Below are 15,123 nucleotides of genomic sequence, written 5' to 3'. Positions count from 1 at the left end.
TATCTCATTACCACTTTATCATTTCATTATCCATTTTAATTTGTATTTCTTTTATAACTAATGGTGTTGAGCATCTTTTCATGTGCTTGTTGTCCAACTGTGTATCTTTGGAGAAATGCCTATTCAAGTCCTTTGCCCATTTTAAAATTGAGTTATTTGGAGTTTTTTAGCTGTTGAATTATAAGAGTTCTTTATATATTCTGGACACTGGACACTTACATGATTTGCAAATATTTTCTCCCATTATGTGGGAGACTTATTTTGAGTATCCTTTGAAACAGTTTTACCACTTTATCATTTCATTATCCATTTTAATTTGTATTTCTTTTATAACTAACGGTGTTGAGCATCTTTTCATGTGCTTGTTGTCCAACTGTGTATCTTTGGAGAAATGCCTATTCAAGTCCTTTGCCCATTTTAAAATTGAGTTATTTGGAGTTTTTTAGCTGTTGAATTATAAGAGTTCTTTATATATTCTGGACACTGGACACTTACATGATTTGCAAATATTTTCTCCCATTATGTGGGAGACTTATTTTGAGTATCCTTTGAAACAGTTTTTTAAGTTTTGAAGTCAAAGTTTTTCCTTTGGTTTCCTGTGATTTAGGTATCACATCTAAGAAATCATTATCTAATCCAAAGTCAGTTCAGTTGCTCAGTCATGTCAAACTCTTTGCGACCCCATGGATTGCAGCACATCAGCCTTTCCTGTCCATCACCAACTCCCAGAGCTTGCTCAAACTCATGTCCGAGTTGGTGATGCCATCCAACCATCTCATCCTGTCATCTCCCCATATTTTAAAATACTATATTCTTCTATTCCTTTTTTCCATTATGATTTCATTTTCAACCCATAAGAGAATTAGATGTTCTATTTTTCCAATAGTCCTTTTGGAGTATTGATGTATTAAAACCTAAACACCAGATTACCAAGACTAACACCCTACCACCTACTCCACATGCTGCAGCTTCAGCACAAGCCTACCTACTAATTGCTCAACATTGTTTCTAGTGCCTGGAAACCTCCCTCAGTTTCTTACAAGCTGGAGTATGTGCTTAAGTGTTTTAGGTGTTCATGAGTATGTTGTGGGGAGGTTCCCATTATTCAGCCCACAGTATCTTTTGAGGGTCTCTCCTCAGCTTCTGACTCCTTGTGATACATCCACCAATTATGTTCTTGATGGCTATACGCCAGACCCTTTGGACTAGGATGTAGTTGATGGTCATTTGAGTCATATTTGATCTCTATAAAAACAATGAATGTGTCGATAGTGAATAGGGCTATGGAGAGGAGGAACACACACTTCATGCAGCTTTCCTGGGGTCCTATCAACCCCTCATCCCCAACCTTCTCACTAGAATGGAAGCCAAAACATATATTGTGAAGTAAATGTCTACAAATCCAAGAATGTTCCCTAGCAGCTTCCTCTCTCCATTGGTCTTCCTGAAGGGCCTCTTCTTACAGTGTTCTGAGATTAACAAGGATGAGATTCCAAATGCAGAGAGCAATAGGACAGTTAGGATACAAATGAGAACTGGGAAGATACATTATTATTCAAGATCTGAAACTCACACTCAATTTATCTTAAATAATGTTAAAGATAAGCCAAAACATAAAGGACATGAGATTATCAATGCTGGGTGTGTGTACGTGTGCATGCTGCTTCAGACCAGAATGTAGCCTGCCAGGCTCCATGGGAATGTCCAGGCAAGAATACTGGAGTGGGCTGCCATGCCCTCCTCCAGGGGATCTTCCCAACCTAGGGCTCAAACCCACATCTCTTACATCTCCGTTTTTGGCAGGCAGGTTCTTTACCACTAGCACCACCTAAGAAGTCCTCAAGTGCTGGGGACTAGAATATTATTCAAGATATAAAACAGGTCTGATGACCAGATTATCTAGTCACTTAACAGTGGGTAACTATTGCTGCCTTCTCTAATATTCCACTATTGTGCTCCTTCAATTAACTTTTTCTTTTTTTTTACACAGTCCTCTTAATCATATGTGCTTCCCTTGTGGCTCAGCTGGTAAAGAATCCACCTGCAATGCAGGAGACCTGGGTTCAATCCCTGGGTTGGGAAGATCCCCTGGAGAAGGGAAAGGCTATCCACTCCAGTATTCTGGCCTGGAGAATTCCATGGACTATGGGTTGTAAAGAGTCAGATAAGACTGAGTGACTTTCACACTTAATCATAACCTCTGTTTACTGCTTTTTCTTTGCATGTTTTTTGGTTTTTGCCTGAAATCCCTCCCATGCCACCCACTCTCAAAGACCAAGTGCTCTGTAATTGTGTATGCATTCAAACTCCCTGAGAGAAAATGTTCTTGATGTGCTTGATCTTTGTTATTTTAGTCACAGAACCACTATGTCCAGCCATGCCGTAGGCTCTAAAGGCAGGCACTTAGCCACTGTAGGTCAGGTGTTATTCTACGATCCAATGGGCTACAGTCAGTGATGGGATCGCACAGCTTTTTTCAAAACGGGCTGTGCATATGTACAAGTATAGAGAGCAAAGAGTTCTATTATGGAGGAGATCAAAATGGCTCCTTTCACAGTGAAGTGTACAGGGACGTGGGTTCAAATCCTGCCTCAGCCTTCCCACCTTTGTGATCCTAGGCAAGTCACAACCCTTCAAGTCCCCAGCTTCCTCCTCATCAGTAAAAAGGAGATCGTATGCTTACCTCCTCCAACTACTGGGAAGAGGAAACAAAGCAACGTATGTAAGATTCTTCACGCCATGCCTGGCACATAGCAGGCACACCACAAATAGTACAGGCATGCCCTGGGGATACTGCAAGTCCATTTCCCAACCACTACCATAAAGCAGGATATCACAATATTGTAAGTCATGTGGATTTTTCAGTTTCCTGGTGCATATACATGTTATGTTTAAACTATACTGTAACTTATTAAAGGTGCAATAGCATTGTGTCTAAAAAAATATACATACCTTAATTTTAAAATACTTTATTGCTAAAAAATGCTAACCATCATCTGAGCCTTCAGCAAGCTGTAATGTTTCTGCCAGTAGAGGGTGTTGCCTCAATGTTGACAGCTACTGACTGATCAGGATGGTGGCTCCTGAAGGTGAGGGTGACTGTGGCAATTTCTTAAAATAAGACAGTGAAGTTTGCCCCATCGATTGACTCTTCCCTTCTCTTTCTTCACAAATGATTTCGCTGTTTGATGGCATTTTATGCACAGTAGGACTTCTATCAAAATTGAAGTCAATCATTTCAAACCCTGCCACTGCTTTATCAACTAAGTTTACATAAAATTCTAAATGCTCTGTTGTCATTCCAACAATCTTCACTGCATCTTCACAAGTTGTAGATTCCACCCCAAGAAACCACTTTCTTTGCTCATCTGTAAGAAGCAACTCCTTATCCATTCAAGTTTCACCATGAGTTGCAGCAATTCAGTCACATTTTCAGGCTCCACTTCTAGTTCTCTTGCTATTTTCACCAGTCACATCTGTAGTTGCTTCCTCCACTAGTCTTGAATTGCTCAAAGTCATCCACGAGGGTTGCAATTAGCTTCTTTTAAACTCCTGTAACATTGATATTTTGACCTCTTTCAGGAATCATGAATGGCCATCTAGAATAGTGAATCCTTTCCTGAAGATTTTCTGTTAACTTTGCACAGATCCGTCAGAGGAGTTACTATCTATGGGAGCTGTAGATTCATCTTTTGTTTCACCTGCACTGAAAATCTGTTTAGCATGGCCATCTTCACTGATGATCTTAGGAAGACCTTCTGGATAACTTGCAGCTTCTACATGAGAACTTGCTGCTTCACCCTGCACTTGCATATATGCATATGTCAAGAAACATGCATGTTTCTTCTGCAGATTCCTCCTCTCTCTCAGCCTTCCTAGAACTGAAGAGAGTTCAGGCCTTGATCTGGATCAAGCTTTGGCTTAAGGGACTGTTGTGGCTGGTTTGATTGTCTCTTTAGATTACTACAACTTTCTCCATAAGGCTGTTTTGCTTTCTTCTCATTTGTGAGTTCACTAGGGTAGCACTTATAATTTTCTTCAAGAACTTTTCCCTTGTACTTACAACTTGGCTGTTAGGTTCAAGAGGCCTGGCCTTCAGCCTGCCTGGGATTTCCACAGAATTTCCTAAGAGTAAACATTTCTACCTTTTAACTTAACAACATAAGAGACATCTGACTCTACCTTTCACGTGAACACTTAAGAGACGAGTGTAGGGTTCGTAATCGGCCTAATTTCAGTATTGTGTCTCAAGGAACAAGGAGGCTCGAGGAGAGAGAAAAGGGGGAGCAGTCAAAACACACACAATATTTATATCCTTGAAGTTCGACATCTTACATGAGCATGACTCGCAGTGCCCCTAAACAATTACAATAGTAATATCAAAAATCACTGTAACAAATACAATGAAAAAGCGTGAAATACTGCGAGACTTACTAAAACATGACGAGACACTAAATGAGCAAATGCTCTTGGAAAAACAGCACCAACAGACTTGCTTGATGCAGGATTGCCATGAACGCTCATTTTGTAAAACCACAACTGTGAACTGCAATGAAATGAGGTAGGCCTGAATTAATGAGCACGCTCTCTCTCTGCATTTTTCCTGTCTCCCTCTCAGCATCGTGATGACCACCTGCTCCACCTTCTTTGCCCTGGGCATGATGCCCCTCCTCCTGTACCTTTACTCCAGGGGCATCTACGACGGGTCCCTGAAGGACAAGGTGCCCTACGGCGGCATCGTGATATCACTGTTCCTGATTCTCATCCCTTGCACCATAGGCATCATCCTCAAATCCAAACGGCCAAAATACGTACCCTATGTCACCAAGGTAAGAAGCTGGGGGTCTGGGCAGGGAGTGAGAACCCCACCATCATAGCAGTGAATGGCTTGAACCAAGTCATTTGGGCTTTTTCTGTGTCAGTTTTCTTTCCTTGCTTAAAAAAAAAAGTCTGCTATTGATACAACCTACTTCATCAGATGGTAATGCACATCAGTATTTCTGAAGCGTTAGCAGGAAAAAAAGGAAAACACTGCACACAATCTACAATCATTTTGATAATTAAGCTTTTATCATGTGCCTACTAGATGTTAAGTTTTATGCTACTCTCTAAGGATTCACTGTTCTCAAAGAGTTTACTCGCAGAAAATCAGTACACGTGAGAAACAAGACCCAGCAGTGTATAGTCAGGCATTGGCAGAATGCATGAAGGTAAGGTCAGTAAGGGCCAGGTAGTCAAGAAAGGTTTCTCTGGAGGATGGAAGGAGGGGTGGTCCTGAGCCAAACCATGAAGAAAGGGTCAGATTTGGGTAAGCCTAAGGAAACGCCTGAATAGAGGAGTTCAGAGGGAGACCAAAGGCAGACATGGCTGACTAGATGAGAAGGTGGAAGGGAAGAGACCAGAGAGCTGGTAGGCACACTCCTAGCACTTTGGGAATGGGATGGGAGGAAAGTGGAGAGTTGGTCCCAAAGGGTGTGGGGGAATGCTATGAGGGCATCATGCCACTGTCTTGCCTTTGGAAAAAACAGACCCTTAAGAGTTCCCTCTGCCAACTCTTATGACCTTGGAGCTCAGTCCCCATCAGTCTCTCCTCTGGTTCACTGCTCATCCCTGGGATACAAGTGCCAACCTTGTCCTCAGTATAAACTCTGCTTCCTGAAGGCCTGTTTTTTGTTCCTGCCCCTGGGTCTACGCCTTTGAGCCGGTCTACAGGGTACACTACTTGGAAGCGCAAAGCTTGGCAGCAGCTTTAGGCCTGGAACAGAGGTTTGGTCGGGTTTCCAGGGTCTTTCAATTTTCACAGTACCATCGTCAAAGGTAGATTTTTGCACTTGCCCTGGTGCAGTCCTAACACCACGGCCAGTTCCCCTCCCGACCTGTTGGAAGATGTGAAGTCTCCTGCCAAATGGCTGATCACCCCACTCTGCTCTGGACGGCATCTTCTGCTTTCACCCTTGCTTCTCAGTAATCTCCTTTTATTCATCATATCCTCTATCCCCATAGCCTCCTCCTCACTCTCATTTCTAGAATGACACCACATTAATTCTTCCCAATCAACGTCGGTTCTGGTTTACATCTCTCCTTTTTTTAGTAAGTAGTCACTGGACTGTACTTCCTGTTTCAGCCAACATGTCTTTCCTCCCCTTCCTAGCCATGTCCCAGGAGACACCCATTGCCCCCACCTACCTTCCACGCGCACCCAGCCCCCAGGGCTGTTCTCCAGTGACCACCCTCATGGATCACTGTCTACTCCTCGGTCTCCCATCCACTCACATTTTGATGACCACCTGCTCCACTTCCTTCACCAAATCCAACAGACTTGACTCAACTCTTCCTTTAGCAGTTTTTGATATGGCTGACCACTGCCTCCACCTCAGAAATCTTTCTCCTCAGCTTCAGTGACAGGGCACCTGCTTTCCTACCACCTCTCTGGCATTTCTTTTCAAACTCCCTTTTGAGTTCCTCTGGCAAAGGTTACTTCTCTGCATTCAGCCCAAGGTTTCTGCTTTTCTTACCTAAGCCCGGGACCTTCCCACCATGAGATCTGGCCCAACTCAACAGCTATCTACAAGCTAATGACCACCAGAACAGTATCTTCAGCTCTCACGTCTCTCCTGACTCCAGCATCCATGTATTAACTACCAAATCTTTCTACTGAATATGTCTCAGGCATTTAAAACTCAGTATGTTTTAAATTTAAACCATTTCCTCAAAACTTGCTCTTCCCTCCTCCCTGTGTGATCACCTCACTGAAGCATTTAATGTGCCCAACTGCCTGAGCCAGAAACCAGAAAGCCATTCTCCGCGTCCTCCCTCCCTCCCCACCCACACTGATCACCGATTGCCAGTTCTGCCGTCTCTTGCTTGAGCCCATGTCTCTCCATCCCTGCATCCACTGTCTTCACTCAGGCCACTCTCCTCACTCACTGAGCTACTCAGTCTTCTAACCTGGTTCCCTTACCTAATTTTAACCTGAGTGTGGAAAGAACAAACTATCATGTCACTCGACTCTTAAAGCCCCTCATTGGTTCCTTATTCTACCCCAGGAGTGATGAGGCTCCTCAGTCCTTTCTTGATTTGGTCTCAACCAACCTCTCCAGGGTCAGCTCTTTTCTTTGCACATGCCCTTCCCTCTGCCTGGAATACTCCTCTCTCCAAAATCCCACCTCCTTCACCACCACCTTTCACTGGACACGTCCTTCAAGTCTCAACACAATTAGCACCTCCTCTAGGAAGCTGTTCTTAACCCACAAGCTTGGACAGAATGTGTGTCCTATTTGCTCCCTTATCACCCAACATCCTTGTAGCACTGATCGTACTGTATTAAAAATACCACTCATTTTTATTCCCCACCCACCTGCAAGAAGCAAGATCTCAAGGCTGTGTGTTAACACTGAATTCTCAACACTCACATCTAATGCCTGAGAATAAACAAAGGAATAAAGAACAAATCCTGTCTCTCCTACACATTAGTAGAAAAACAGAAAACCAGAAACATGAACCTATCATCTCACTTACTAAAGAGCTTGTGGAATGTAGGAACAAAAGAAAATACATATCACAGAAGATAAAAATATGAAATGACCCCTGATATCACTTAAAGCAACTCTGCCCTCCTCCACTTTATAGGTGAAACCAGAGACTAGAATCCCAAAAGCAACTGATATAAGAACATGTCTCCTGATCTAAGTATTCTTCTGAGAATAACAAATACTGTAAGACATCACTTATATGTGGAATCTAAAATATAACATGAATGAACTTAACTGTGAAACAGAAACAGACTCACAGACATAGAGAACAGACTTGTTGCCAAGAGGGAGAGGGGCAGTAGAGAAGGGATGGAATGGCGGTTTGGGGTTAGTAAACTGATATATACATAATGGATGGACAAGGGCCTACTGCATAGCACAGTGAACTATATTCAATATCCTGTGATGAAATGTAAAAGAATGCGAAATATGAGTCACTTTGCTGTACAGCAGAAATTAACACAACACTGTAAATCAAGTACACTTCAATTTTTTTTTTAAAGTGTTCTGAGGGTGGAAAAAAGAATCTCAGATCTTAAAGCTAGAGAGGGCTTCAAGATGAAGTAGTCTCCTGCCTTATTCCCATTTTATATACAGAATAACTGAGGCCCAGGGAGTGTCTCTCATTCCTGTTTTGTTATACATTCATGACTCAATTCTACAGCAAATGACCCCAGAGAACATTAAAAGGGCTGAGATACGCCTGGACTGGAAAGACAGGAGCCAGTAACAAAGAACCACATAAAAATCACATCAACTGCTCAACCAGTTGCATTCCCTAGTGAGAGGTCACGTTTAAACACACCAAGATACAATTTTAAGGATGCTCTATTTGGGCTTCCCTGGTAGCTCAGATGGTAAAGCATCTGCCTGCAATGTGGGAGACCTGGGTCTGGAATCCCCCTGGAGAAGGAATTGGCAACCCACTCCAGTATTCTTGCCTGGAAGATTCCATGAACAGAGGAGACTGGCAGGCTACAGGGGGTCACAAAGAGTCAGACACAACTGAGCAACTAACACTTTCACCATGTGGAAAGGTGATTCAAGTAATACTGTAACTCACCCATGCAGGAGTTCATTCAAGCCCATGAGGTTACAAAGTCGGTGAGCCTGAGCATGACACAGGCCAGGTGTCACTCTTCACATAAGCCTCACTATTCTCACTACAATAAAGATCCCACCCTGACACTGATTCAACCACGCTACCTACGCTTTCCCCACACCTGCTGCTACTGATCAATGACCTGACTTTCCTTTGTCTCAGTTTATGCCACCTTGTGACTTCTGCAGCCTGCAGGCCTCCGTGTCCAAATTTTCACACTTGTCTCTGCTCTTGCCTCCCCCTCTCTGTAACTCTACAAACTCCCTAAATGAGAGGACTGACTTCCTCACTGGGTCACTCACCTACCAGGTCACCTACATGGGAAGAGTTAGGCCAGGTTATCTCCTGGATCACTGGCAAGCTGAGCTGGCTGCCCATCAATGGACGCACACTCATCACAGCTTCAGTCAGCACTGACAGGGCAATGCAGGTGACAGAAAACATGGTGCCCTATGAAACGATGATGACTGCGGCCTCTCTTCTCAGCAAGAGGTCATGGGCAGGAGATCTGAGAGCGACAAGAAGCCGGGATGTTAAGCTCCACTCCCTTCCCTACAAGCTACAACGCAGTCAGTCGTTCTAAGATGCTAGGTGCTGTGCTGTCAACCTCATTCAAAAAGCTGAATGACTCACCAGTTTACACACCCTGAGGAGGGCTAAGCCAGTTTTCACACCAGGGTCACATCCATGTCTATGCTCACCGCCACTCTAAAGGCCCCAAGAATGGGAGAATGAGAATGAGGGCTTAATACTCACGCAGAGAAAGAGGGCTTCCAGATTCACAGACAATCCTTGTAGCCCAATACCTCCTACATTCTTCCTTACACTCTTCAGAACAAAATCTGGACATCAGGTAGGGGACAAACCCAAGAGGCAAAAGTCCAAAAGGAGAAATTAATTCAAAACCCAAAGGTGAACTAAGCAGTTAATCAGTTAATTTTTGTTCAGTCACTCAGTTGTGTTCGACTTCTTGCAACCCCATGGACTGCAGCACTCCAGGCTTCCCTGTCAGTTACATCAGTTAATAGTCTCTTGATAAAACTTAAACCACGCTGTTACTAGCGAGATTCCTTCCTATCCTGGGACAGGACCACCAACAGTACAGGTGTTGTTTTATATGATTATCAGTTGCAACACGGTTTAGAAACACAGGCTGAACTGCGCAGTTGCAATTAGAGCAATATAAATAAACCTTAAACTGTCACTAGGACAACACTGAATGTAATTAATGCCACTGAATTATACTCAAAAATGGGTAAAATGGCAACTTTTGTGTTCTACATATTTCACCACATTTTTTTTTTAAATCGCATTAAAGTGAAAGCGAAGTCACTCAGTCGTGTCCAACTCTTTGCAACCCCATGGACTGTAGCCTACGAGGCACCTCCGCCCATGGGATATTCCAGGCAAGAGTACTGGGGTGGGGTGCCATTTCCTTCTCCAGGGGATCTTCCCGACCCAGAGATCGAACCTGGGTCCTCCCCCATTGTAGGCAGACGCTTTACCATCTGAGCCTTAGGAAATAACCAAACACAGGTGTGAAATGAGCTGGAAATGGAACCATAACCATTACAGAACACAGTAAGTTCAAGCAAAGTTTGCAGCACACACTTTTACTGAGAAGACGAGGCTTCTCTGATGGCTCGGTGGTAAAGAATCCGCCTGTCAGCACAGGAGATGAGGGTTCAATCCCTGGGTCAGGAAGATCGCCTGGAGAAGGAAATGGCAACCCACTCCAGTATTCTTGCCTGGGAAATCCCATGGACAGAGGAGGCTGGTGGTTACAGTCCATGGGGTTGCAAAGAGTCGGACACAAGTTAGTGACTAAACACCTCAACTCAGAAGATGAGAGCTTAAGTTTATGCAAGTATTTCATCAGTTTAGATGTCACTCTCTAAAATGCAGACATATAACACACTTTGAAACCCTGAATCCTTGTTAGTAGAGAAAATTCTTAACATTCTAATTTCATGATAAATTGCCTACTGAAAATTCTAAGTGGTGTGTTAAGATCCAACTATAAAATCATAATTTTAAAATAAAAACATACCATTGTTCCTGATGACAGCTGCTTTCACAGCTCTTATATGGGGTAGGGTGGACCTGCACTGTTTCTAAAGATGCCATTATTACCTGAGCTATTTGAAACTCCTTTTAGGAACTTTCCTATCATCCCAATTTGCAAGTCACTCAAGAAAAGCACTCATCCCTATACATCATTTAGATCTAAAACCACATTATCTGACTTCATTACCTGCTTTAACCAGCGTTGCTTCAAATGACTTTTGGCAACTTCCAGAAATCAGATTCATCCTAAAATAGATGAAGTCCCTACCCATAAAAGAGGTATTTAAGACAAGTATGACAGGTTCTAAGAACAGCTTCTACTCAGTTCCAAAATATCCAGAGCATCCGAAGTATTGTTGGGATGTGTAAAGAGAACTTTTGTTTACAATATCCACTTTGCCAGAGGGCTGAATAGTCTCATCCTTCAGAGTCACAGCACTTCACTGAAAACCCGCTACTCAGAGATGTCTATCAGAAACTATGTCTGGCTGAGCTTTCAGTAACATGGTAATCAGATCTATGACCTCCAGGAAGCTGCCCAGCTAAAGATAAGAAATCCAAGATGATGATAAAGGTCTTGCGTATTCCCGTCCACTTCAAATACGTTTATTAAAATGTTTTCCACCTTCCATATCCACCAGTGTTCCCCTAGCCCTCTGTGCTCCTCCGTATCCCCACAGCCTTCTAACTGCCTTTTCTTCTCGTCCTTCTTTGCAGGGAGGGATCATCCTCCTGCTTTTGTGCAGTGTGGCTGTTGTAGTGCTCTCCGCCCTCAACGTGGGCAAGAGCATCTTGTTTGTCATGACACCACACTTGCTGGCCACCTCCTCCCTGATGCCTTTCATCGGCTTCCTGCTAGGCTACCTTCTCTCTGCTCTTTTTTGCCTCAATGGACGGTAGGTATTATTGTTTTAGGTCCCACTGTCCCACACCTCTCAGGATAAAGATAAGATCCACAACCTGGGGAAGATAATTTTTAAGCAATATATTCAAATGCAAAAACGGAACAAGGAAATTTGGACTGAGGAACAGTGAGGAGTAAAGGTACTGGATGAATAACACAAAGAAACAAAATCCAAAGGTATCTAATCATGCAAAGAGGAACAGTTCATGGCAAAGTGCTCCCTAGCAGAGCCTAGATGCCACCACCTGCCCAACTCCCTGGTAGTAAAGGGCAGCGGAGTAGCTCCATGTCTTCATGACAAGCCTAGATGAGGAAACGGATCCCTTCCCCTTTGCCTCCTTTTCTGTCTAGGTTTTAGTTGTAACATACCACCTTGGGGCGGCAACTTTATAATAAATGTGCAGAGACAGTGCTCACAATTTTTTAGCAAAGAACTATTTTAATCACTAACTGCAATTCAGTAAATAAAATGTTGTATTAAACATAACAGTACAAAATAAATAAATAAATAAATGTAACAGTATATTCTTTAGCCCATAAGTGTAAAGCAAGAGAATGTGTTCTAAAGGCTGATCATGGAACCAAACTTTCAGTTGTGTTTTGAAGACATCCAAGCCAGAGATTGGACCACAGGACAAGGTTCCCAGACATTTAGACAATTTTTTACTTTACGCTGAAATCCTGATTGTCCTATATGTAACCAACATGTGCCAATGAATGATACTGGCTCATATCTTTTCTCCCCGGAAGCAGACATTTTCTCCAAAATTCATTTTGGTAATTCCACAAGTGACAAATTGTAGATTTCTAAGCTAATCAAAAATTCCCTGATTAAAAACTCCCCAACATGGACCTACTAGTCACCATCTTCCACAAGGCTGGATTAGTGACCTAAGAGAGGCGTCGATTTGACTTTTCTCAAAACCCTGTGCACATGGCTCAGTTCCATCTTTCTGTGTTGGACTGTCAGTCTGTCTTATAAAGTACTTGGGAGAAAGATGAACAAGTGAAGTTGCACCCTTACGTCCCTTCTCTGAAGGTATTTGGTTATTTTTTAATCAACACAGATCCAAACGCACTGTCAGCATGGAGACTGGATGCCAAAATATTCAACTCTGCTCCACCATCCTCAATGTGACCTTCCCCCCTGAAGTCATCGGACCACTTTTCTTCTTTCCTCTCCTCTATATGATTTTCCAGGTTGGAGAAGGGCTTCTCCTTGTTGCCATCTTTAGGTGCTATGAGAAATGCAAGCATTCCAGCGGTAAGTACTGAATCATTCCCCTTTGAGCTCTACTCTCACCTGGGACATGATTTAGCCAGCAACTGTCTCTGGCAAGGACCTTTCAGGAGGGGCTGTAACCCATAAAGTCATTAGGAACCACACAGCACCAATGTGCAGGAAGGAATTCCAAAGAATCAAACTACTGATAATAAGTGCATCTCATTTTCACTGGGACTTTGCCTCATGGTGGGATTTGGGCTGCTTTAACTGGGGAAGACCATGCAGGATTTAGGATTAATCAGACAGAACTGTCTTAAGCATTACATGGTTATGGCATCAGTAAGATTCTGTGTTAAGTGTAGGTTCTCAAGCCATGAAACCAGGTCAGAGCCCCCACCACTGGCATTGCTTTATGAGGGAAAACATGAAAGCAATGTAGTCTAATAAAACAAAATCAAAAAATGAGGATTCCAACTCTGGTTACACACTAACAAAAAGTCAACTATTAATCTGGATTTAATCATTACTACTGGATTCACATTAATCTAGATTTAATCTAATTACTACTGGATTCACAAATTCCTAGCCTACAGCATCTTTTTTAAGATGCTCAAGAGTATTCATTCTCTTCAAGATACAAACTTCAAGAAAGCGCACTGACTCCTTTCCTCAAAGCAAACATCAAATATTCGTCTTTCTTCAGTATCTTTTTTCAAACCCAGAAAACTCAATCTCATTTGGCAACATATTTCAATATTTTATAACTCTAAACATTAGTAGTATATTCATCTTAACCACTCATTCTTAACCGACTCAACTTCCCATGAACTTGAGGATGTCTTGAAGACCTCCTCAAGACCCAGAGACTGATTCACACCCTAGAAGATACAACTTACCCTGGTAGAATTTATCTTACAGTAACAAATGAAGACTTACAGTAACTTAAAAGATGTAATCTTGGTTATCAAGCAGTCAAAAAGGAACCAATAAATAACTGATCATTACTTATGAACCATTTTTATACTCAGCTCTGCTTGAAAACTACAGAGCTATGGGTAAGTATACAGTCTGATACTTCTCCAAAAGCAACTCAAGCTATTTGTTACCATTCAAGATTTCCACCCTCAATTCCAGACCCCCAGGCTTGCGGTTTTAGTACCAGAAAGGGCTGAAATGCCAAAAGGCCATTTTCTACAGCCTCTGGTTCTAGACATCAATATATGTAGGAAGATCCTTGTGAGAAAACTAAGTGAAAATTACTCATCTCACATACTGTCTGGGCCCAAGTGGTGTTCAAGTTTAAGAATCTGTCAGTTTTTGTGCTTTGGACTCTTATACCCTTCTAGAAAGATGGGAAAACGGAAGAGTGAACCCTAAGCATATCTCCTTGCTACCACCATGTATGCAGAAGTAAACCCAACACCACAGCAGGCGTATGGAAACCCTCTGGGAAGACTTCCCACTTACAGCGCTGTGCTCCCTGCCCCTACTGGCTCCCTGAATGCAAGTCAAGCACTGCTTACATGAACTCAACTCCCCAACTGTACCGCTGTACTAAGATGATAGAGATGGAGTGAAGCAGAGTCAGTGTTCTCTAGACCTTAGCGCTCTTTATTAGACCTTTTGTTTCTAGTATTATCATTAGAGTTGTTGAGGGGAAACCTAATTTTTCCTCAGTTTGACTAAGTCATGGGGAGAGAGGTGGACAAGAGATAAGAGAAAAAAATACAGCATACCCTAAGGGTAAGTTGATATTATCCCCCAGACAGAAGTTTTTTAATCACTCTTTTGTTCGTCCTAACCCATGACCCTTTTCAACTTTACAGATAACACAAAAATGACCTACAAAGTTGATGCAACTGAAGAAACCCTCCCAACAGCTCTGGGAAATGGCACTTACAAAGGGGAGGAGTGTAATGTTGGGTTTACTTCAGCCTTCCCCAAAGAGCTGGATTCTGGTCAGAAGGCAATTGAGCAACTCAACGTGGCAAACTGAAGAGAGCAGAAAGAGGAACCACCTGTGGTGTTCTTAGGCTTTCTCCAGCATTTCCAGCATAAACTATCAGAATCATTAAGGCTTGCATGGAGAACAAAGTGGGAGTCCACCCCACAAGGCTAACCTGTCCTCAGCTCAGGACTTGATACCTGTTTTTAAAAATGAAAGACTTATTCAAGGATAGCCCTACAAAGGCAGGCACCAAAACTGCCTTTGCATCCCCAGAACAGTGCCTAATAGGCATAAAAAAGCAATTTCTGAGTTGGTTAATAAATGGGCTTTCACCCTAAAATCAAA

At 42.7% G+C, this 15,123-nt stretch overlaps 1 protein-coding gene and 1 long non-coding RNA gene across 2 annotated transcripts in view; one reads left to right on the top strand and one right to left on the bottom strand.

Moving 5' to 3' along the window:
• LOC138443187 (uncharacterized) overlaps positions 1 to 10,321 on the bottom strand; it is a 23,670-nt gene extending 13,349 nt beyond the window's left edge. Inside the window, exons 1-2 of the long non-coding RNA XR_011258008.1 lie at positions 9,391 to 10,321; positions 8,937 to 9,142 (exon numbers count right to left, since the gene is read on the bottom strand). This is a non-coding gene — a long non-coding RNA (uncharacterized lncRNA). The remainder of the gene's footprint in view (positions 1 to 8,936; positions 9,143 to 9,390) is intronic.
• Positions 1 to 15,123, top strand: part of SLC10A1 (solute carrier family 10 member 1) — a 23,634-nt gene extending 8,511 nt beyond the window's left edge. Inside the window, exons 2-5 of the mRNA XM_069595150.1 lie at positions 4,619 to 4,829; positions 11,419 to 11,597; positions 12,673 to 12,869; positions 14,657 to 15,123. Coding sequence (XP_069451251.1) covers positions 4,619 to 4,829; positions 11,419 to 11,597; positions 12,673 to 12,869; positions 14,657 to 14,826 — 757 coding nt within the window. The 3' untranslated portion in view covers positions 14,827 to 15,123. The remainder of the gene's footprint in view (positions 1 to 4,618; positions 4,830 to 11,418; positions 11,598 to 12,672; positions 12,870 to 14,656) is intronic.

Source organism: Ovis canadensis, chromosome 7 (assembly GCF_042477335.2).
Source record: "Ovis canadensis isolate MfBH-ARS-UI-01 breed Bighorn chromosome 7, ARS-UI_OviCan_v2, whole genome shotgun sequence".
NCBI lineage: Eukaryota > Metazoa > Chordata > Mammalia > Artiodactyla > Bovidae > Ovis > Ovis canadensis.
This window is presented reverse-complemented; position numbering and strand designations above follow the sequence as displayed.